The following is a 25,292-nucleotide window of genomic DNA, read 5'->3' on the forward strand; positions in this document are numbered from 1 at the left end:
TCACAAGAACATGTGCTTTACTGGTTTTGTTAAGTATTATGTAGATTCAGGGTTTTTTCTAACTGTAATTTTTGACTTACTTACTTCAGTCATCCTTCAGTAAATAAATAAATACATGTAATGCATACGAAATGGCAGCTTTGAATCTCCAGCATGTTTTTCTTGTTAAAATTGGGACTAGTCACTTTATAATGTGCTCAGTGTGTCATTTCTTTCCTTCTTCCTTTTCTAATGAAACTTGGTGTAAAGTTTTTCTCTTTAAGGGTCTTATGGCCAGAGATGTTTTAGACAAGATCTGGGGCATTAGCCACTGAGCATGGACTTCTTTGTCCTGCTAAATGCTACCATCAATGTATTAATTAGTACAAAGTAAACTGACTGCAAGCCTTTGCTTATTTGCTAGGAAACTTCCTTCCTACTCCGTGCATTTCCGTACCACATTTGACTTTCTCATTCTGATAATAATGTGTATTGTCAACCAAGCTGCTGTTTCAAACAAAGCATTTTCCTTTGAAGTATGTGCTGTTTGGTTGCAGGTTACTTTTTCATGTTAGCAATGACAAAAGTAAACCCAGGGCTACTCCTTGATTTTTATTTTCCAGGGTTTATTATTGTATTTACAGTTCCCTGTAAGAAGATATAACCCTTCCCCAGTGAGAGTTCTAATACCTTTCTATGTTTCAAATACTAATGACCCATACACCCCTATGGAAAGGAGAAAGATAATCAGTGATGAAGGAGGTCTCTCTAGGGGCTGATGCAGATGAATAGAAAACTTAAATCATTATAAATATTACTGTACTACACTTTGGTACAACTGAAAAAAAAAAACCCTTCAAAGGAAATACTTAATGTTCCCAAAGTCAAATAAAATTCATAAACAATAGGAAAAGAAATTAACCACATGGGGGTTTTTATATCTGTAAAAAATAATAAGACTACTTGGCTGCATTGCACATAGGCAATAAAATTAGATTCATTCAGATCCCTTTTAATGTAAGCCTTGTTTCAGGCTGTAAGCAAGAAATGTCCACTGTGCTTTACAAAGGACGACGACTAGAAAAACCAATGCAAACACATATCCCTTTCTTTTCTGATTTACCATTTATCATGAGAGATGACAAACAAATGAAGTCTCCTCTGAGTCTGAGCGTAGTTGTATTAGCATTTTGCTAGTACCAGGCAGTATACAAAAACAGCCATCATGTGTGACACCTCCAACACCTACAGGTAGCTGTTTTAGGGGCACATCCTGGTTTGTGGTGAAACAGGTTTAACTCAGCCAGCCTCTTGTACCTGCTCAGTGATATCAGGTTATCATCTCAGTAACTCCAAGGTTGGACTGTCTTGTTCCTATTGCTGACTGGACTGACTGCTCCACCATCCATAAACAGAAGGCATAAAGGTGATTACAAACATAAGAAAGTAGTTTTACATATTGTCTTGCAGTCTTTCCATATAGTCCCTAAGTTCCTTGGAATCACCAAGATTCATATCTTGGCATACCCATTTAATATTATCATCACTGTCAAATAGAATTGAGTTGGTGTAGGGACCTCCATCCTCCGGCAGTATTGTTGTATATGAAGTGAACTTTACTCGCTTCTGCTTTGGGCCAGAAGGATTTAGAGGTTCACTTTTAACTTCTTTTTCACAAAGGTACTCAGAGGATCTGAGGATATGATTATGAAGAGTCTTCTGAGAACTCCCATTAAGGAGAAAGTTGCTTTCTTCAAACTGCATTCCTCTGTCAATCATGGTAGTGCACTCCTCTGACGGGAGTGAAATGTCAACTGGGTTTTCCAGCAGTTCAACCTCATTTCCAAGCCAGACCCAATCATGGGAATGGGGGATGTTGCCTTGCTCACTCACAGCAAATCTTTTATGCCTGTACTTCCACGCAAATGCCACACAGTTAATCAAAAAGACCAAGATTGCTAAGCAGAAAACACACAGCAGGGCATACATGCCAATCTCCAAATCTGTTAAGCCTCTTGAAGTCAACGTAAGATCACTGGGATTGTTTTCTCCTGGTATTTCTACTTGTGTAGGGAAACCTGTGAAGGCAGTTGGGTTATTTTGGAGCTGTCCATCCTCCAGGGACTCCTGATCAATGGGAGATATGAAAGTTGTGCTTTTGTTTGCATTGTCCTCATGACTGGACGTGTCCTCATGGTTTTTGGACCATTCTTGTGCTGTCCTCTCTTGTTCTGCAGGTTTCTCTATAGAATTGCTTGCATGGCTTTTAAAATCTCTATCCACATCATCGATGTCATTACTGCTTCCTTTTTGGTCAGAATCTTTTTGACCAAACTTCACTTTGACACTTCCTTTCCCAACAGCCAGAATGCTCTTCCGCTTAGTCTTCTGACACGGCTCACTGATGACCATTTCAATTTTAATCAAAGGTCCTTGCCCATCCCCTTCCGCCACTATCGCAGGCCATCTGGACTGAAGGTTTTGGTGTGCAGACACTACCATCTCATCCAGTGAAGTGATGGTGATCGAGAAGTCCTTGGAGTCATAGATATCTAACGGTGTCACTGACCCATCACTGAACAAAACCCAAGCACTGACTATGGCTTCCTGCGGGGAGAGAGGATGAGAAAAAAATTGTGTGAAAGGTAAGAGAGCACATATCAGACACTCAGTTGTTTAAGTCTGTTTGACATTGGCAAAATAAATACACAGTTTAACTTTGGTTTATTTTGTTTTTTAAAAAAATAAAATCAAAACGTCTACTCTGCTTCTCATTTTCTTCTTGCAGATTTGTGTTCTCTAGACCACTTAGGCATGTATCTTATCTTCAGGAACTACCAAAGGTGCTGACAAAAAAAAAATTGACAATTCTTTTTTTCAGTCTGAAGTGAGAAGCCTCTTTTGAATGCCAGGGCCCCATGATGAAAATAATCTTATTTCCAAAGTCCTGGTTAATTAATTTTATGAAGGCCCTATAATGGGGAATTTTCGTAATACTGCAGTTCTAATGCCACATTTAATATAACGTGCAGAGCTGTTATGTGTCGGTCTGTTGATCCCATTCAGCCCATTAAAACAAACTAGGTTAAGAACACATCTCAATGCAATATTTTAAATTTTCTGTCATGTTTTCAGCTATACAAGATTACATGAAATATACAACAGTGATTGTATTCCTTTCTGGGAACTATAGAAACACTCACAAAAATGACATTTTTAAAGATGTTTTGACCAAAACAATTTGTCTTCTTACTGCAAATTGCTAGTGCTGAAAAGATAGTTACACTTTCTAGTGATACAGAGTCTCAATTCTATAAGAAATACAATAAATAGATATATGTAATTTATTCTGTGGTCTCATCGAAAGCTATTTAATTCCTCAGATTATATGGTTCAAAGCAAGCTCAAACTCATTGGATTTCAGCAATGAAGGTCATGAAAACTTCCATACATGCAGCCAAAAGGTCCTTTTGGCTGAACTGACTTTGTGAGACTCTTAAGGATGGGGTTTCTACCTCTGCTTACATAGCTAAGCCATATGTTCCCATAGAAAAAGTGTCTTGAGTGGCACGTACATGCTCTCTACAGCATTACGCATGCACAGACATGTCCATCACTCTCCCTTGCTGCGCAGGTCTCCAAACTAGTTCTGAAGAGTTTAACGGTCATTCTGTATGGGTGTTTGCACCTGTAGGAGTTGGTCAGTAAGACCAACAGCCTTTACTATGTGAAGTTACTGCTTTTCACAAAGCCATACATTATATATGCTGTCTAAAATTTACAGCAAGTAGCTTTTCCCTAGCTTCTGACAAAGTACAGTAAACAAATAAATTAATTCTATATACTCTTTTGGATCATACCTGTTTCGGAGTATGAAGGATATCGTATGCAGAGGTGGTAGAAACGATAGCTCTCTTATTTCCTTTACTGATTTGTAAGGAGAGGGACAAGCCTGAAACTAGTTGTACTCCTAGATCTGTAATGGTTACACGGTCATCTAGAACTATCACTGTCTTCTCTGCCAAGATGGAATCAGAAAGAGGTGACAGAACCTTGAAAGAGAAAGCAAACGCCTTGCATGAAACAGCAACTAACTGTGTTGTAAAGCGAGATTAGACTCTAATCGGCATAACACTTTGGATTAATCTCAGGTTTGTCACATCCATGTATAAGCTATAATTGATGTTTCCCCCAAGACATTACACTCATTTTCTGCTAAATTACTTTATTTACAAAAATAATTTAATAAAACAACCAATCACTTCAAAATTGCAGCTTCATCTCAACGGTGGAGTATAGATTAAATTAAATGGATTTGTTTTTAAAAAAAAAGTAATTTTTGTATGGTCTATAAAACCTCCTATGAATGCAGTATAGCACAAGACACAGCGTAAGACCCTGATTAACACTGAAACTCGGTAAGAGAATAAACAAGTGTACAAAGCCTGGCTGATACGAACTCGGCCTGCTGCCTTTATAGGGACAGAGGACCTGAATGAAATGAAAGTGAGATTTGCAAAAGGACTTTGAAAATCCCACTGGGTCCCTGTCTGCATTTTTCAATGCCAAAAATAGTCCTGTCAGTTTGCTCTAAGACCTTGTTTCTAACATGTTCGGAATGAGACAGTTATCTTTCTTCTGATGCCAGAAGCAGCTGGTTCAAGCCCAAAATATTTGAGGTGCGATTTGTCTAAACTAACATGAGAAATCTACAGTGTAGCTACCTGCATTGGAGCTAGCTGCCTTCTGCTCTTTTCTAGTCACTGGAGTGAAAGAGACATTTTAAGGGCAGAAATCCCTTGACCTCTTTGTGATTTTTGTTTTAGGCTGAAAGGGGCTGAACCCAGAAGTACCTGTTCCTTTGTGTTGACTACAAAGGAAACAGTGTGACTGGAACATCACGGATGTTTGCAGTTAATAAGAGCCCCAATGCTCGTATTCCTTTGTTTTGATTAAGAAATATGCATGAAGTTAGACAGAGAGACAAGTGGTGAACATGAACACTGAAAGATTTCTGAAGACTATTTTTGTGTCCAGTTTTTGTGTTTCATTTTGTGAACATAAAGGGACTAATTTTTCAAAGATGCTGAAGCATATAAAGATGCATGTAGATCTTTGGTAAAATGTCCTAACAGTTAGGTTCATGAGGTCCCACTGAGATTAAAAGAAGCTAGTTGTGTGCATCATATAACCTGTTTCACTGTTCAGAAAAATCTCACTGTGTTGTTGTATCCATCATTAACATGGATAACTACCTTCAGAAGTCTCACCTTAAGGTATTTCATGGAAGTGACAAATAGCAAAAATGAAAACCCAGTCAAACTTCCTTTTACGTTTAGCATGTAATTTTTTTCAGCTTGTGTTTTTCTGAGAGCAATTAATTTTATAAGCTAACTAGTTCGCGCGTGTGTGTGTGTGTGTGTGCATCCAGAACTCTCTCTACGGAAGCTGCAGATACATCTTAGGCTGTACCTGGACCGTGGTGATGCCGTGCTCACGACCAACCAGAACTCGGCCATCTTGAAGCTTAGCGATCTTGGGTTCTTCTACCTTCATGAAATCAGTCACAAGGTCAGTGATGTCAAACTGCCACTCAGAGCCTAGCATATAGGTCAGGTGGCCTCCAAACTCAGAGGATTCAGCTACAAACTGCGTAAGGACTCGCACCATTGCATGCTGATACTGGAGGGTACAACCTCTTCCTTTTTTCTCATCATCCTCTTCATCCTCACTGTCACGGGTAGGCCTGTAAATAGATCCAGGTTTGTTATCTGCATTGCCATGATCTCCCTACAACACTGCAGAGCTTCAGCTGCGCGGCATTTTCAATTAGATTAAAGTTATCATCATCTGCTACTGTGTGAGAAATAGGAAACCCCATTTTGGATGTGTAGGTTACTACATCTGGGTCAGGTGCTTGTACAGCTTTTTTGTGCTGTACAATTTAAAAGCCACTGTCACTTCTGTTTGTTAGTGAATTCTTTGTTTGAGTGGGACCTCCTAGCAAATTGAAAATATGTCTGCCATTGCTGAGATTTCAGTGGAACCACCGCTTGTTCATAGTGTCTCCAAGCGGCAGTCAAATCTTGCAGAGGGCCAAGGAAAGCAGTGTGAAATGTTTATGAGAGGGCAGTTCTGGAACAAACCCCTGCAGCAGCTCAGCAGGGAAGGGAGATGTTTTAGCATCCTTTCCTCCACCTTTGCCCCTAACGTTTGTATCACTTTGCTCATCTCTTCAAAACTATTGTAACACATTCAGGATTCCCTGCTTAGGTAATGCCGCCCCACCTTATCCCACGTCTCTTACCTTGTAGCCCTCTGCATTTGAGAAATACACCATGATTTCACCTTATATCTCATACAGTTCATACAAGTGTCTGGTATATTTAGTCATGTAATGACCACGTGGGGCTTCCAAAACACCGAATTAGACACTTAAGTTACCGCTCAGGACATCAATTACCCAGATGTACAAACACCATGCCAGACTGTTGAGACTATTGCTCACCCCATAGAAACAATTGTGGCATTAGACACACTTTCTTTAACGTTTTCTAACTATCTGCTCCCCTTGCAAAATATAACCCGTGACAATGTAACAGCTTTCCAAAAGCCTTATATCAGGCATCACAGTGATTTGTACATGATAGCAGTGCTGTCACACCTCACAGAATTTTGTCTGGTTTAAAACCCAGTTTCCTGTCTTTTTTTTTTTTTGTTGTTGCTATTGTTTATTCCTTGGGACCAACACATGGATTCTCTTATCTTTCACGTCAAGTGTTAAGCACTAGGTGGTCACGCTTTTACTCATTATGCCCCCATGCTGTGGAATTCATTGCTCAGAAATTTGCCTTCCTCCTTTACTTCTTTATTGAGCCTGAAGCCATCTCTATAGCAAGGGCGGGAAATACAGGGTAAGCCTCTTATTTTTAACAGTATTTTGGGAAGTAGTATTGTGTTTACTGTTTTCCTTTATCTTCTCCTTTGAAATACCAGCTATGAAAAACTATTATAAAACAGAATTGCTTTTGTTATAAATTGTTTTATGACAAAGTTGGCGAACAGTAAGCTGAAAATGTATCTAAGAAAAGCCCTTATGCTCTTCAAAATGACAGAAAGTCCTGGTGTTGCAGAATCTAACACACTGGAAATACATTTTCAATGCATCAATTGTTAGCTGAATATATACATTCAACCTCAAGTAAATGGCACTTGGTACAGCCTTTTTGGTTTTGAGTGTGTAAAACAAGTGTCCATCATTAGTCACTAAATGAAACATCATTGAATAACCACTGAATTGTTAAGAAAAAACCAGGATCCTAAAATAGGATTTACACTACACAAAGAAATCAGTCTTACAGAGTTAGACTAGCTGGGTATTTAAGGGAAATTTTCAATTGTTCTCTTCTTCCCAACACATGTGTCAATCTGGACTATGAGCTGAAGCCAGCCAGTCAGCAAAACAGCCGCAAGGACAGGACTGGAAAGGGGATATTCATAGAGCTTATGTGGCCCATGTCTATTTAGATTACTTTTGGCTTTATAGTGCTATAAAAGAGTTTATGAACTCCTTAACGTTCCCACTTCCAACTTATTCCTGTATTCTGACCCTCTTCAGCTCATCTAAACCATAACCCAGCTCTGAATAATCCCAGACTTTGGGAAAACCAGGCTTAGCTCTGAGATTTTGGGATTTGACACTCTTTTAGTAATACAGACGGTAACATTAGTACCTGTGCAGAATTGGAGAAGAATGTGCAGGAGCTATTCAGGTAAGAAGTACTTACAGGATTTTGGGGAAAAGAGACACAGAACCAGTGAAACCAGTTTTGTTATGGGAAAAGAGACACAGAACCAGTGTTCTGTGGCTTGAAGAAAAATGTTCACATGTTCAATATTCACGCTGACTTAATTTTTTTTACAGAACTCTGTTTTCTGATTTCTGTTACATAACCAGATGTTCTACTCAGATCCCATGTGTTACTGTTATTCATATTTATTTCTGCACTTATTTATTTCTACTTTCACTGTCTAAAACTTTAGACTACTGGACTGTTCAAGAGGAAATATATTCAAAACAACTTTGAGAGAAAGAATTTTCCAACCCTAGTCCCATACAGCTCTGAAATGGGAGTTGTGGAAAGAATGGCAGAGATACGGAGTGTTGCATAAGGGCACAGAAGGAGCACTCCTGCCCTTATTACCGGACTTAAGACTGCATGGGCAGCCAGTACTACCAACCAAAAAAAAAGATGATTCAAGTCCAACTCTTTCCTTGTGGTATCTCTAACAAAGGTAAGGGCTCCATTTTGTTACAAAAACATTTATAGGTGTTTGTATCTGTATCCTTCTCCTTAGAAATACATGGTTTCTATTGCATGCAAATGTGGAACATCAGAAAAGCATCCCTAAACCATGGAATGGGCAAGGCACTTTCTTACGTCAGTGCAAAGTAAAAAGAGAGGTGTTTGAATTGTCAGTACAAGCTTTGCAAATCTGCCTTACCAGGTACCAACTCAAGTTTTTTCTTTTTTTAAACAAATTATATCCATTTCCACTTCAAAGCCACAAATCCATGATTCAGTTAGTAAGTTAGAGCGTTTCAGTGTTTTGTTTCCATGGGCCCAACAAAATATTTGAGATCCATTGAATTGCATAGTTCTCTTTACAGTCTTAAACTTCTTGTTACAGTGTTTTCAGTAGGCTTAAAATCCTTCATTAAGCAATGAGCTCATTTTCTTTTTAAGACATGTCCTCATGAATACAAGCTATTGCTATATTGTGCTTTTTTTACCCCTTGGACATCTCCGAGGTTAGCCCTGGGTATTTCTCAGAATCCTTCTTACCCTACTTCTTGCTGCTTTGCAAACTTGCTTGGAAGATTTTTTGCTTTTCTGGAGTGAACCAAGGTTGCCAGAATTACATTTAATTTACATTTCACACAGAGAAACCCTTTGCCAGAAAGCTGAGTCAAAACAGCAGCCCTGTTTCAAAGGTGCCTGCTGGCACTGATCTAATCTGTGATCTGTCAACTTTGTATTATAGACACTGTCTGTGAGCAGTTTAAGTATGTCTCTTTTAATTTGCACCACTCTCAAACCAGGCATCAAGTTCTTGGGCCAGATGCTAATTTTCTGTTAAAAACCCCTAAAGAAATCAGTTTTTTGCTGGGTTTGAATTTGAAATACTCATCAAAAAGAGTCATGTATTTAAAAAAACATTTGCAACACCCCTAATTGAAAAAAAAAAATTATTTCAGATACAAAAACCAAGCCACTAGAAGTTGATTTTGTGGAAGCTACAGAAATAAGTTGCACATAGCTGAACTCACAGTTCAAGAAGAAATGCAATTTGGTGCCTTTACAGATCTTGAAAATACAGTCTACCTAGTAACAAAAATCTCTATGGCTTTATCTCATAGCACATTAGAGTCAGTTAACTACAGGAGTGAATTTACAGCGTGTTCAAGCTTTGTGTGGATGTTGTTATTCACAAATGGAATGGTCTAAATCCAGTTTCACTGAATTCGCCTTAAAGTATGGCTTTATTTCTGAGTGGCAGCACTCACACAGAGGTTTAACTAAAGCAGTTTATTTTTTCCTTCATTTAACTGAGGCTAAGTTTCCTGCTTTTTTCTCTAGTACTAGACAGGACCAAAGTAGAGCTACCACCTAACTAACCATTAGTTCACCAGCCTGCCATTCATAAGCAATATCATGTCTGGCTTAACTCTGTTTGGTAGGTGTCGAAGCTCTATGCTACTGAGAGGTTTGCAGTCACCATGACTTAGTAATGGCTTTGTCAGTTACTGTTCAGCAAGGCCAGACACTGGTAAAAGTCCAGTAAACTACGTGCCTGACACTGAAGCATATGCTGGAGTCGCACTGTGAGATGTCTGCCTCCCTGGGAGCCTCATGAAAACAATGTGCTTATCCCAGTTGCAAATATTTACTTAAATTAAATTTCCAGCTTGTTCTGTGAGACTTCAGCCATGCAATTCCTATTAATGCAAGTTGAAGCCACTCATCCCATGTAAATGTATGTGCATACAATTAGTGCGGAACTTCAAAAAGAAGGTAATTATTTTGCAGACGCATGAGGAATCAATATAAATGTTCTTGTTAGACCAGCAGAGTCTGCCTGGACCTCTTCTATGCTCTCATATTTGACTTAAATTTAAATATACACCTTTTGTTTGCTGAGATTGTGGGCTTTTCTGCAGCCCCTTGCAGGAGTGGTTTCTGTTAGCCCGTGCTAGTTCAAGGATCGCGTACCACGCATTAGTCATGAGCCGATCCACAGAGCTGACTTTCATCTGGAAAGGGAGGCTCTTCATAGCTGCAGTAGCACACGCCATAGATCAAGTTCTCCTCTGGATAATAATAACAGTTTGCCATGTATTTACAGACTGATCTGGTAAATTGTATTATTGCTCTTACATAGGGGAGACTACTTTTTTTCCAGTTTCTATCATAAAAGCAGCCTGGTTTTTCTTTCTGTTCCTCTAGCAAGTTCCTGCTCTTACAGCAGTTCGGGTGAAAACCGACACAGTTCAAACTGAGCAAGGCATGTGGCATTTGTAAATTTTTTGTAAAGACCCTGTCTTTTTCATTGCTTTTTGGAAATTATTCAAGAAGTTAGGTAAGCAAACATGTCTGTAATCACATGTATTTTACAATTACAAACATGACAGGGTTTATAGGGAGAGGCAATACATTTTATTAGATCAACAAACATTACTAGAAAGAACAGATGTGATTTGGGGCATATAAACACTTCTTCAGGTCTGAAATAGAAGCAGCTATATTCAGATGAAGAACAGCCATGCTGAAGCAGTAGTTTCACAAGCGTTTCTTTTGTCAACAGCACCAATAAAAACATTTAAAAGATTATTGTAAACCCAGTTATATTTTGCCATCTGGCTCAGCCCCTCAGACAACTGAACCAGCACAGCCACGCTGAGCACGTGGGAACAAGGCAGTGGAGGAGCTGGAGGAGATGAAGGAATGTTTGGAGGTTGCCGAAGTGTCTCTGCACAATCCCTGTAAGAAATGCTCAAAAATTTTACCTTCTGCATATTGATGAATTACTTTATAGCAATGTTTAGTTCTTGCTGAGAAGACAAGGGAGTGGTGTGAAGATACCAGCCCTAGTGCACAGGAGGAGAGTAGAAAATGGTTTTGTCTATGGTGAGGTGAGGAATGAAGAAGACACATTACAATCCTTCCACGACTAAACCTGAGGACAGTGACATAGTTTCAGTTGACCTGTGGGCCATGTGCAACTGAACCTAAATTTAAGACTGCCTAAGCCTGTTGGCAGGGACTTTCAAAAGCCTCCAAGAGTTAGATGCCCTCTTCTTTTCAAATTAGTTTCCTTTAAGGATAGTTATCAAACCCTCATGGAAACTGCAAATACTGGCTCTTATATGAAAATGAAGTTGAAGCAATACAATGCTATGGCTACCACACCTGCCGGGAAATGCTTGGGTTTTTGTTTTTCAAGAAGAAAAGAGGTTTTTCAAACCTACTCTCAGGTATCACACAAGACAACCTTCTCACTGTACAGCACTAACCCTGTATTATATGTACCAGGAGGGCACTGTGAAGAATTACAGGCTGAACCATTTTTCAGAATAAGCGAATGTGGCCTTCAGGCTATATCACTGAATGAGGATTCAGGAAACCAGCCCGCAGCTCCTGACCATAGTCCAAATGTCTTGTGTGCTTCAGGTCACTATTTAAAAACTCATCATAAAAACTCCCCCATGATTAGGATATCGGGAAACATGTAGCTATGAAGGAGACGGAGGTATAAACAGATTAAAAATTAAAGAGAAAAATAAAAAAAAAAATGAAAAGCCACTAAATCTCAAGTAAAACCCATCCAAATCTAAAAAGAAAGGAAATGTAAAAAACCTTATGTACAAAGTAAATGTCAGAGTGAGCATAACTAATGCTAGTTCTAGATTGCCTATTGATTTAGAATACCCCCCCCGCCCCCCCGAAGTTAAAAAAAATCCACATGAATGTTCCATAGAACAAGAGATACTTTATTTCTAGTTGAAACCTTTCCCGTTCACACGGGCATGGACTGCTGACACACAATGTCATAAACCACCAGCTGCAATTCTGGGGAATGATACAGTGTCCATACTTTCTCTTCCACCCTTCACGGAAAATGCTTGCAGAAGATGTGCCAGCAGTTCAGATGCAATCTGAGCAGCAGCAAACTCGCACCACTTGCCAGCTTGCAAACAGAGCAGACTCTCAGACCATTATCTTTATTTCAGCTGGCCAAATAAATCAGAACTAGACACCAGGGGGTAAATCTCCAGCACTGTGTGTAATGGGTTTAAAGTCAGAATGTCCACGACCGTTAACCACAGTTGAATGTCTAACTCACTGAGCTTGCTGCTGAAAGTTTACTCCTATAATAAACATCAACAGCCTAATCCTGCAGTCATTTACTCAGCAAAATCCCCACTGGTTTTAGTAGGAGCTGCGCCTAAGGGAGCGTTACAGCACTAGGAACATTACAGGCAGAAGGTAAGTTAAGGGAAACTTTAAGCAGCTGGCATATGTTCAGTTCATTCATCACCTAGCACATCTCTTCCTTCCACAAATGGCGACTTTGCCTTTATCACTGACACAAACACACAAATTTGTCTTGTGCCAGATCCTCATCACCTCCTCTGTCATAGACAGAAAAAATGTCCACATAGCCAAGAGGTAAGTCAGTCCCCTTCTTTGAGCTCATTATCTGAGTATCCTATAAATTGGGTCCTATTACGCTTAGGTTTATGCCCTCATAAAGTGTTAGATTAGAAATTCTACTCCACCACTGTCTCTTTGGGTTCTTTAAGGCTCTTCAATAGCTGAGACATTCTCCTGGGCAAATCGAGTGCTTTAGCTAGAACTGCCACAGTGTTTAGCACTACAGTTGCTGCTGCCAGAAACGCTTTTTCACTGCATTATAAATCTGAGCTGGTGTCCTGCCTTGCTCTCCAGTAGTATTTTTCAACTTAGCCTGAAATCCACCAATATAGCAGCGTTCCTGGAAGTTCTTAATCTTGCAAATTGTCCAAATGATGCTTACTCTACAATCGGTATTTCAGGAGGGATGGACAGAACAGAGGTCAAAATCCCTGCCCCCCTCCCTCCTGTTTTTTTTTTTTTTTTCCCATCCACATTTGTCCTGGTAGAATCTGTTCATCAGAATATAGTCTTCAACAGCAGCATAAGAAGTGGGTTTTTTGCCTAATTCAGATCTACTAAATAATGCTTCAGCCAGCTCTGCTGTAGAGTTGCATCTGTACAAAGACTGACTAATCATCCAAAGTCATAGACTCATAGAATGGTTTGGGTTGGAAGGGACCTTTAAAGATCATCTAGCCCAACTCCCCTGCCAGTGCCCAGTGACCTGACTCCCTTCCTGACCCTATTTTATTTAGCACTGTAGACAGAAACGTCAGCACTGGCAGTGCTGAATATCTCACACACACACCCACACACACACCCCCACACGATGTTACGTACAGGATGGGGGAAGTCCAGGTTCTTTTCCTCAGATTTGCACATCAGAGTTTATGATACGATTTCCTGCGATTGTGTGGAATTGATTAATGCTCCAGGCAAAGCCAGTGACTTCTAAACTATATAGATCAGGATAAAATGTAGCCTACTGATATCATTGCTGGATGTTATAATGAAGGCTAAGACAGACCGTAAAGCTAATTTTAAACAGGAGAGTTTAGATTCTGAGAAATACTCTAAAAATTTGTTGTGTTCTAAAATCAGAGGCCCTGGCACGTATCTGACTGTGCCAGTGCTGTAAGCATACCTTTTATTGGAGGTGACGGGTATCCTCCAGCCTTTGATCTGGCTAAGCTCTGTGTCAGAGATCTCTATCTGCAGCGGGAGCCGTGGAACCCAGACCGTCACTTCTAATTGGGTGGTAAAATGCTGGTAAGTGAAGTTAACAATAGTATCCACTTTGCTTTTCATTTCCTTGCCATTAACGAAGATGGAGTCACATCTGTCAGAAACCTTAAAAAATAAAAAAAGGAAAAAAATTAATTAGAAAATGAATAAAAGTTCCTGAGAAAGCACGGGGAATGATACATCAGTCCAAAGACAACACTGATAATGTGAGCCATGCATATTGTATTTTCAGTTTTCTAATTAGTCACAAACAGTGATAAATGGACCCCCGGGAAACAGTTCTGCTTTCCTCAATGGATACTACTCAAACTACAAAAATAATTTAATGATGTTATATAACCTACGTGAATCTTTTATACCAGGCAAATTAAACTCTTCATGAATCAAACTCCATGTGCATCAAAGTTTATGTTTACAACTTGCTTAAAGAACCTGGAAAAAATGGGGCCATATGTTAGGAAGAAAAAGACTGACTCAGAACCATAAAACAGAATCCTTTCTTTTTTTCCTTGAGCGCTGTAATGCTGAAAGACAAAGAAGATCCCCTTATGGCTCATGAGCAGAAGTGCAGCAGAAGCATTAATTTTTAGAACTTCTCAGTAATCGTTTTAGCAAATGCATTAATAGTTACTCTGTGTTATTATAGGAAATTACTGCCAAAACTAGCACGTGGGGTCTATACTACATCTCTCATCTACCCTCTTGGTCTCAGGGATCCTTTGGCACAAAATCAAGGTCCTGAGCACAGATGCTATTTATATAAAGAACATGATGTAACAACCCATTTGACCTGCAGCCTGGAAAGATGAAACTCCTTCTTCATGAGGTACGTTTTTTTAATACATTTATGAGTGTGTGTGTGTATACTTTTAGATGATATGTACACACATTTAGATTCACATATAACATGTTTGTATCTATGTATATACATGTATTTATGTGTATATATGTACATGCATATCTATATACAGGTTTGCATTCTGCTTTGAAGTGAGAGAGGTGACAGTCTCCAACAGAGTCCATGTACTGTGGTTTTAATCTTTTAAAACCATGGCTTATGAGATGTAGCTGTGTTACTGAAATGGACTTTGTTCTCCTGTCAGGACTGTTCTGTGTCATGTTCTATAACGCATTGGGATGCAGATCTGAATGGATTCTGGATAAGCCAGTTATTAAATTCCGGTTTTCTGGAGTTACTGAGATGTAGACTCATGTAGACTTCAGTGGGGAATATGCTGAAACACAGGTTGGTTTTGCTCTGCAAACGCACCTCAAATCTTTTCTGATATTAACAGGAATTAGGGGTTACTGAGCCAAGAAAAATTACAGAAAATGTGTAGCAGCCTTTTTATTTTTCTCAAAGGCAATCCTCACATATGACTTTGAAATCAAGTTTGTCCTGCTTTAAATCTCATGTGGAATAACATCATTTTCCTCTTGAGCTTTAATGTGGTATATTACTGTTAGATGGACAGTACCGGAGTTCTACTATGATATGGAGCACATTTAAATAACAAAATGTTGCCTAAATGGCTCTCATAATGTTTTTAAGATTTATAGGCAACGTTCCTAAGAATCAGCTGCTTCAGAAGCAAAAGAATACAAGCAACCTTTATGCAGGTCATTCAGTGACAAGTTCTATTTCCAGAATTATTGTGATGACATTGAAAATTATGGCCAAGCACGGACGGAGAAAAATTTGGGAAGCGTAGTGCCAGTTGATCTGTTGGTATATATCCACTGAACATCAACCATATCAAATGACTGTTTCACACTTAGTGAGACCACAGAGGCAAACTTTTCAGATTGTCCCTTTTATAACATCACCATATAACGAACGTCATTCTCTTGCACTGCTTATTATTAGGTAATAGCTTTGCTAAAAATATTGCCAGGTGCCTTGAGATTCTTGTTAGAAAAGCTCACTCTCTGATGTTTTTCTCTCCATATGCAATACCCATATATTAAGTAAAAGAGCTGCACTTCCACATTTGCCATTTTCAAGTCAGCTCCTCACATCCTAATCAATGTACTGAAACTACAATCAATTGCTTTTTTACAAAGGGACTAAGCCAGGTTGTGAGGGATGGGGCAAAGGAAACTAAGTCACTCTTCTGGAGAGGATACTCCTTCCACATAAATGCTTAATGAGTACAAGAATTAAAAAAAAAAAAAAAAAAATCTAGCTATCTGATAAAGAGCTTAAAATGGACTCCGGGCTCAGGAGTACCACAAATGAGATGGAGCATACTCGGAATCTTTGTTGCCCCCTCATAAAGTGTCACAAGCGTTTCTGGAAAGTTTAAGCACATTAATCAAGCACATTAATTGAATGAGCAGTTGAGATTCTAAATCCTAAAGCATACATCTAGGGAGTCTTTTGAGAATTAATGCAAGACAGAAATAATTAAGAAAACTCAAAGAGGGAGGGATAAACATCAAGACCGGATCAGGGGAATAACTAATATCTGACATGACAGCAGCTAATATTTTAGATTCTTTTCTTGCTGCTTAAAATGTTCTTGTCTTCTTGTCAGCAGGCAAGAAAGGTGCTAAATCAGGGAACTGAAAGATGGACTTTAATTGTAGCTGTTAAAATATCAGGCTAGGCTTACAAATTTCGTAGATTATGTTTAGACTGAGCCATTCAGTCATTTGTATACTGACCAAGAGGTAAGTATAAATCGGTATGTAACTATGCTATAGAATTTCACCCAGTGGCCTTGTGTAGAGTTCAGAGCTCACGTTTCACTTAAGTGTATATTCCTGAAAATAATCCAGCCTTGACAAGAAAACTTGAAGAGAGACATTGTTGTTGTTTCAGTTCTCTATCTGGAATTTGGGTTTACTCTATTAAGTACAAGCAAACCAAAGAATTTAAAAAAAAACTAAGTTTGTGCAAATGAGGGCGAAAACCACAGCACTCAACTGAATCCAGGTGAATCCCGTGATGAAGTATGTGAAACCACGACCACTGTTAATGATTCAGGCTAGACTAAAGCTCACCTGGGGAAGCCTCTGTTACACTCACATTTAATTACTGCCACGTTTCATTCACTACACCTTACAGCAGTTGTTACTTGAAAGTAGATTTGCTTCATCTGAAGGAAACGAGAACCTTGAGCATGTATAGAAAATGCCCAGCACTCCTATTTCACTTGGGATCTACTACAGACCCAGGACAAAGAATTAATTTCATCCAGGTCTCACATGAGAGCTGTGATTTCATGCTAACAGCACTCTGACACTCCTCCAAAGTGAAGAGGGAATGAGAAACACACGTTGAGCTTTGGGGACTCGGTGCCAGCTGTATTCTCTGGCTGATGGCCTACAGCAAATGTTCCCCTTCACTTTCTCCCCTTTTAAGTCTGCTCTGTACTGTTCTAGTCACACTCTGACTGCCAGAAGTGGCTCATGATGCTGCTGGAAGGGGAACTCATACAACCTGCTGCCGGAGTTTGAGGAGTGCATGCCTGTTTACATCAGAAAGTACTCAGGTTGGCCATGGGGCAAGCTCAGACGCAACAGGGAGACACAGGCAGAGTTACATTAGCAGGTGACTTAACGCACAGATTTCTTTTGAGCTGCTGGTTCTGAGGGAACAAATAGGGAAAATGCAGTTAAATCTCTCCTGCAAACACAACACAATGAGAAGACACAGCAAAAACTTGTAATGCCACCGTCTCATCTAAAATGCACAGAGCAAGCCTGTTTAAAACAGTCTGTCACCATCCATTATCAGCTGCCTGACAAAATCAGAAAGTGCTATTTGAGACAGTTTGCAACCAGGAGGGCAGGACGGCCGGCAATGTGCTCTGGTATGCAGGTCAAGAGAAAGAGAGCTGCAATTAACCTCTCCAGGCTTTGAAGCAGGTGGTTGGCTCCAATCCCCGCAAGTAAATGTAAAAAGCACAATTTGCCCTGCACAGCCTGTCAGAGCCTCCTTGTTTTAGACTAATCCAGTACAAAAGTAGCTAGCAGTCCAAAAGAGTATTAGGGAAACCATTCGATGTTCAGGTCAGCAAAGGTTTACACACCCTTTGGGTGAACAGGTGAAACGGAGGGAATGTGAACTGACAAGAAAACAAATAATGCCTGCCACATGGTTCATCTTCACATGCAGGTTTGATTCCAAAGCCCATACCTTACCCACAGCTTGCAGGTCATTTTGTAAGGAGACTGAATGAGATAGATGTAACAGAAAACAGTCACAATCCTTGTGGCTGTTAAGCAAGTCAAACAAGACTTTGCTGCTGAATGCCTGCTTGGCACAACCATTTTTTCCCCAGCACTCTCATGTAGGAGGAGAGAGCAAGATGGCTTCAGGAGAGGCCTACCACTGGGCTTCTCCAGCCGGCAGCACTTCAGGGCTTTCCCAGCCCATACCTCATGTCCAGGTTCATCTTTTTTCACCTTCAGACATATACTTCTCACTGATATTTACATGAATGGTGTGTGTGCACACAGCTGTGTATGAACATGGATAATGAATTTTAAAGGGAAAGCTACTACCCAAAGGAATTAATTCTGTTTAATGTGGTATGAAGCAACAGTGACTAAATGGATGTAAGAGTGGTACCAAGTACAATGCCAAACCGTCCTATGGCACTTTTCATCTGCGGATTTTTGACACACAAAACCCAAAAGGATGGTGCTATTTTTACAACCCATTTATAGATGAGGAAACTGAGGCACATGCAGTGTGTATCAGAATTGGGTCTAACACACAGTCTTTTCAGCTGAGAGCTATAGCCATTTGGTTATCCAGTCAGGTCCCCAAATGATTTAAATTTGAAGTTCAAATTCACCCTTGCAAAGAGGTCCTTTTTACACTTATTTTCAAAAGAGCCTTCACCAGTACTTCAGGAGAACTGGCCTTTACAAGAGGAGGTTTTTTGCCTGGAGGCAAGATCTACTGGCATTTAAAAATACTTAAGTTTAGTGGGGCAGATGTGCAGACTTCCTCAGTTTTGTAATCCTGGTTTATCAACAGCAAAACCCAACCTTATTCCAATCCCTGCCTGAGACAATGCTGTTTCTGATGTCCAGCATACAAGGCAGAGCCCAGAACGCGGCACGGCTGCAGCCACCTAAGTCTTCTGCAAACAGGCCCACCCATCACTGGTCTCAAGAGTCAAAACTCTTGTGGAAGAAGAGGCAGGAGTAACAGAAGGCAGGAGTAACAGATGGGCAAATGGAGGATGTTTATAAAAGGTCAGAGGAACAGCGCACAGTGCTGCTTTGCAGTGAATGTGTAAGGGATGCAAAGTCTCATCATTGTGGCTAAGGCTATAAAGAGAACAATTGTAACAAGATTTTAAAGTAAATGGTGCCTACAGTAAATGGCTTATTCTCATAATAATCTTAAAACTGTAATTTTGTGGTATTTCCTGAATGCCTTCTTTCCCACCTTTTCTGCGGCATTGTTCCTGGCATTGTTTTGTTAGCCCATTAGGAAGGACTTGCTGAGCTACTTCAAACCCTTATGTTGTGTGTTTTTCTTCTGCCTCTTGCATCTTTTTATATGGCCACAGCATGGCTGTATCAGTTTTCTTCTGGTTTGAATTATTTTGTACTTTACTTTTATTATTTCTACATGTTTGCTTTAGAAGCACAGTCTGAAATTACTTCCTCAGCCTGAGGAATCCAGCTTAGTGTTTGTGTAATAGCTGAAGACAAAACGAAGGATTATTCTTCTTCCTATCCTCTTCTTTCTCCCTCTTTCAAACAGCTACTTAACTCTGTGCCTTCCCTGGTTGGTTCCTGTCCCCTTCTGCACTATGCACTTCCTGAAGCCATTGCTGGAGTCTCTCCTAAACCAACAAAGGGATGGAAAGATACGCCTCATGGCTTGAGACAAATAAACAAACAAAGGGGTTTCCCCAAACCCTTTTCAGCTAAGAAATGCTGGTTTTATTTAAATTCAGAATTATGCCTGATAATAGTCAGTCTAGAAGATGTCAGACTTGTTGTTTTGGCTGTGATTGTATGTTATGTCATGACACATTAATTATTCTAGTGCACAATATTTGCCCATATGCACGTGTCAAGTGATAACCTAAAAGTAGAACTTTTCATTCGATTTTATTTCCCTTTTAAAATTAAAACTAATTGGCCAAGGTTGAATTACAGTCCTGCCCCAGAAGAACATATTGTCTCCTGTCACGCTTGTGTGACAGAGACAGTCCGGTGTCTCACCTGTGCTGTTAACTGCGCGCAAACCTCTGCAAAGCACTTCTGGGCCAAACCGTGAGACTCGTGTTTCTCCTGTACAGGTGGCAGCACTGCTGTGCGGGACTCCTGCGGTGAGAAGTCGTATTGTCCACCAGGACCCAGCGAGGTGAAAAGCACCCCATGAGGAGGAGACATTGCCCTTGCTTCTGACGCCCGTGCAACAATGCAGTGTGACTTCCAAAGCAGTCGTTGCATGGTACGTATCAAAGCATCGTATGTGGCCTGCGAGGCTTAACAATGCATTTATTTCAGCCTCTTCCACAAGCGGGGATTTTTCTATGCAGTTAATTCTGGCAATAGTTCTGCTTCCCCCTGCCCCAGCTAATTACGTGTACTGGGGTCTGCAGATATTGTCTCCAAGCAATTTGAGGCAAATGGTAGATGAAGAATATACAGAGTAAAGGATGGCAAATGACATGGTGCTGAAATTGAAACTAATGAAAACAGAAGTTTTATTCCCTTTTAATTTTAGACATGTGCAGAATAGTCTTGGAAGTGTCATTTTTGAAACATTCTTTTCACGTTAATTTGTTTTTATTGGCAAATCAGTTCTCCAAGTACTGTTCTCTGGAATAGCTGCTGTAGTTTCAGATATAAGTGTTGGCTATAGGAATCCCTTGAGATATATTCTAAGGTTTGTTTCCTACTTAGAAACAATAGCAAGAGTTTAAGTCAAGTATTCCCCATCCCATGTGTTCGATATGTGTTTGCTTTCATCTTATCAGTGAATAATAATGTTACATGGAAACAGTATACAAACTGTGTGATTCAATGCAGTCCAATAGTGCTATTCTTACAAATACGAATATAATGATTTTCCCCCCCTACTGCCAGCCTTCACTGAAGAAAATGTAAAAAGTTAAATATGTCAAGATGAGCCTGAAGCATTTCCAATGCTCTTCATCTTATGTAGTCTTAAATTGCAACATCTACCGAGAAGAAAACCACATACTTCTGCGCTGAAACAAGAGGTATCCTTAGGCTTGTTGTTTGGGGAAATTTGGATTGGGACAGGAAAGTCTGTTCAGCCCCCCCCCAGCATTGTGGTATCCTGTAACAACAGGCCAGTCACATCATCTGTCAGCAGGACTATTGCTGTGTTTGGGTCAGTTATTTTCAGATACACCTGCTCTTTTTTTAATCACCCAAAATCTTGATCTTACAACTGCTGAAGTCAATCCAATTGAATTAAGTGGAGGATGATCAAGCATCAAAGGCCAGAGTTTCAGAGGATAGCAGGCGTTTAACCAGGTAGGTGGAGATTTCCAAAACCACACAAACGAATCCATTGGAAAATCCCGGCCATTTTGAAATTATCATTTTGTAATGGTCATTCTTCCCAGTTTTATTGTTCTAAAGGACTAAGGTGGGAGATTCAAAACTCATGTCTGGACTTCAAATTTCTCTTGTTAGAGATAGAAGTGCAATCTGACAACCACTTGCTTTGAAAGTGAGGAGTTAGTGGGAGCACAAGTGCTTCAGCACTCAGCCCAACCCAGACCCAGTTCAAGGCCCCTAAGAACAATCCCCATGGCCACAACGAGCCGCACAGAGAACGTTACAGATAGATACAAATAATAACAACATCCATAACTGTGTTTGCCAGACCGGGCCTATCCTGAAGACTACTTACGGCAGTGGTACAAAATACAAACTGTCATTTAGACTCAGGTCTGAAATGTAATGACAAGGAGTTAGAAGCAAGATCGAAAAGAAAACCCTTTGCCCAAGAAAGCAAAGATTCGGAAAACCAGATAATAAACTGAAACGCTGTGTGTTCAAGAGACTAGAAAAACATGATGGTCTGAGCGATAGGCTTGTGGAGGGGATTATCAGTTACACAGATGCACAGAGCTCCACGTGGAGAAGATGAGGCCATTTTAATAGCAGCTCAGTAGCAATTAGCACAACAGAGTTAGTGATACCCTATTGTTTTATTGAAGAAGCCTCTGCTCATTTTCTCTGTAGATGTCACTATTTAACACTACTGATGAAGAGAAGCAGGATATTGGGGGAGGAGGGAGATGAGACTAGGTATAGCTTGTAATGATGTGAATGGGTATTTGAAATTTTAGAGTGTTTTTACCTTTTAACCCCCATTGAAATGCACTGAACTAGAGGGAAGGACAGCATGGAAGACATTAACATTTTGGTTTAACAATAGAGACAATTGCTGTGGCGTAGAAAAGGTGCAGTGATCCATGAATGTACAATGAGAATTTATAAACCTGCTGTACTGAATGAAGTGTGCACTGTTCAGAAACTGTTGATCTATGCAAAATTATTAAACAACAGAAGAGATCTGCCAGGATTTCAGTCCCAGGTGCAGAGCAGCTGCTCTCATTCACTTTCCGGCATGCCGTGCAGGGGCGTTCCTGCTGGAGATGATAAGTTTGGCGGGTGCTCAGGTTGAAAGGGGAGGACCAAAGAAGGTGGGTGTGCTTTCAGACTCCAGCCCGCTGCTTGGCCTGACTTAATTCAGGCTCAGTAATAACCACTGTGCATCCACAGCGGTGGTGCAGCTGCTAGGAAGGGCAGATGCTCTGGCATTTCGTTCTTATTGATTATGTAGAGTGAATATTGAAAGCGATTGGGGGGCAGCTAATAGCAGTACATGGTGGCTGCCAAAATGTCTTCTGCTCCATGTACCAAGTTCCTTTACTGATCAGCTGAGCTTTTAATTGCACTTTTCCTACAAAAATCAAGCTGAGGAATTATGTCAGAATTAAATTTACTGTTTCTGCTCTCCCCACTGATTTATCATCACCATGTGCAGATTAAGAAAGAGAGATCATCTTCATTAGGTCAAATCAATGGCCATATTAAGACGCTGGTGTCTTTGGAAGATAAGAGAATGCCTTCGTTCACAGTACCTGGAATAGACAGTGGTTGGTCCATCAGAAATGTCAGCTCCCCTGCACGAAAAAGAAATGATGCTTGATACCAATAACTAAAAGATAGTGGTGGCTGTGTTGCTATTGGTCTTAGCACACACATTTCTACAGTCGGTTGGGAAACCAGATGGGACTCTACTTTGATGTGTGAAAGAAAAACAGGCTATAACTGGTAGGGGATACAGCATGCCTTTTTTAGGTTTGATCCAACAGTCGTTGAAGTAAATGAGAGTCTTTCTACTGATTTACTGGCCTCAGACCAGGAGTTTTAAAGGATGCGAGGACTTCACTGTCTATTGTAAGCAATGACAGCCAACTGTGACACAAGCTTGGAACAGGGAGCTTTTTAGGCAGTGTTTTTTCAGAGGCTGAAGTTCTTTGGTATATCATACTTCAAGTTGTTTGGACAAACTGCAATTATCTCTTGATAGAGCAGCAGTTCTACTGCCAGGATGCAGAAAAGCAGGTGCACGTGAAACTTATGTTATGTGGTTCAAGCTTATTTAAATCTCAGCACAGTTTGTGTTTGGGGGAAGCTTCAGGATCACTCTTTCATTCAACCACTACTGTTGGTGAGGAGAACACATGGACCAGAGCTCAGAGCAGGATCTCCTGCTTCCTTGTCCATTTGTGATCGAAACTGTGCCAGTCCCGTTCTTCCTCCATGAGTTTCTGTTTCTTTTAAGCAATCTAGTATGCAAGTCAGCATGGCTTCCACTTGCCTCGTCACCATGATGCAGTACCTCTCCTGGGCTAACATCCTTCCCAGACAGGCATGCTTATCTCTAGACAGACATCTTCATTCTTTGCACTGAGATAAAGGATCTCTCACCAGCACAAATTCTAAGCACATGGTTGTCTGAGGTAGCTTTTGCTTAAGTATTTGATCCTTAAACTTCTGCAAATTAGGCATTACCAACACTTGTTAGTTTAAGCAAACATCCACGTGCTTCATATTCATCAGCTGGTATCCCAGAAGGGCTTAAGAGTTGTTTATCTGGTGAAATTGAGCATATGGTGCCAGCTCTTTCTTGCACCATTCTAATTGCAAACACTGAACCTGTTCTGTAAAAACTGTTAATTAGGTGAAACTAACACATATGTTTGAGCTATAAGCTAAGGTGGTTTTTTTTCCCCTCTCTCTTCCTTTTTTTCTCCACTTGAATTACTCACACAAATGGGGTTATAGGCTGACAGAATAATTTACACATCGCTGAGAAAAGTAAGAGGGGAGAATATTCAGGCAGTTGTAACATACTTCAGTTCCACTGAAGTTCTTTGTAAAATAATGGGCTTTAAAAGTAATCTTCTGTGTACTAAGTAAACTTAGTGTTCGTGATTCATGGCTCTAATCCCCGTGACTGAAATTTAAGATCTAAGGCTCCATGAAATTAAAAGAAAAAGAAACAATTACATGCGTATTCATTCAATCATGTATTGCGTATCCTTCAATTTTTCCAATGAAATTTTAACAAGGGAAATAGAGGTTTCTAAAGAATGTGTACTTGAAAAAAAAAAAACAGCAGGTCAGTTGTAACTGCTGAAGCTAACCAGTTGTTCTGTGCCTGCTGGTTTCTCGAGGTTCCTGGAGAATGCAAGTCACCTCCAGATTTCCTCATCTCCCACAGATTTTTCACAGATGCTACAACACAGTGGGCAAAAAGCTCAAGGACACTAAGTGTGTACAGCCCTCATGTAGGACACCGGCCACTCAGCCCTTCCCATCTGCACAGAAATGCTGTGGAGTAAATAGGACACTCACAACAGGGCAACTGCATGTGAAGTCCTTGCGCTGCTCCTGGACTACTCCATAGAGCAAAGGAGCCCTATATGCTGCTGCTCTCACCGAAGGACAACTGCACCCCTTCCCTATGAATGCAGTTGGAATCTATGGCAACTACAACAGCACTGTAAAGCCACAAGCCCAGGAGAAGATGAGACAGCCAAGTAATAAAGCTTGTGAGCGGAACATAGTACTAAGAGTAATGTGTTACGTCATTAATGTTAGTCACACTGATCTAGCCTTTAATCTTGTCCCAGTAACGAGAGGATACACCATCCTTATGCCAAAGTATCCATAGAAAACCAGAGAAAAATCCAAAAAGAGCTTTTAAATACACAGCAGTATACTTTTATTTTGTAAAGAAAACTCTGGTCCTATGCCTACATATTGGTGCATCGACATTCATAAGTCGTCCCAGCTAGTTTTTAGTCTCTGAGCAACAAATAATTCATTAATTAG

General features: G+C 40.2%; 1 protein-coding gene and 1 long non-coding RNA gene across 2 annotated transcripts in view; one reads left to right on the forward strand and one right to left on the reverse strand.

Annotated features, from left to right (window-relative positions):
* Positions 1-1,269: 1,269 nt before the first annotated feature.
* TMEM132B (transmembrane protein 132B) overlaps positions 1,270-25,292 on the reverse strand; it is a 253,799-nt gene continuing 229,776 nt past the window's right edge. Inside the window, exons 6-9 of the mRNA XM_059827764.1 lie at positions 13,822-14,027; positions 5,452-5,725; positions 3,840-4,031; positions 1,270-2,586 (exon numbers count right to left, since the gene is read on the reverse strand). Of these exons, the coding sequence (XP_059683747.1) occupies positions 1,432-2,586; positions 3,840-4,031; positions 5,452-5,725; positions 13,822-14,027 (1,827 nt within the window). The 3' untranslated portion in view covers positions 1,270-1,431. The remainder of the gene's footprint in view (positions 2,587-3,839; positions 4,032-5,451; positions 5,726-13,821; positions 14,028-25,292) is intronic.
* Positions 14,722-24,998, forward strand: LOC132318895 (uncharacterized). The gene is made up of 3 exons (XR_009484409.1): positions 14,722-14,748; positions 20,198-20,352; positions 24,679-24,998. It is a non-coding gene; the product is annotated as an uncharacterized LOC132318895 (long non-coding RNA).

The sequence above is a fragment of the Gavia stellata genome, chromosome 21 (genome assembly GCF_030936135.1).
Source record: "Gavia stellata isolate bGavSte3 chromosome 21, bGavSte3.hap2, whole genome shotgun sequence".
Taxonomy (NCBI): Eukaryota; Metazoa; Chordata; class Aves; order Gaviiformes; family Gaviidae; genus Gavia; species Gavia stellata.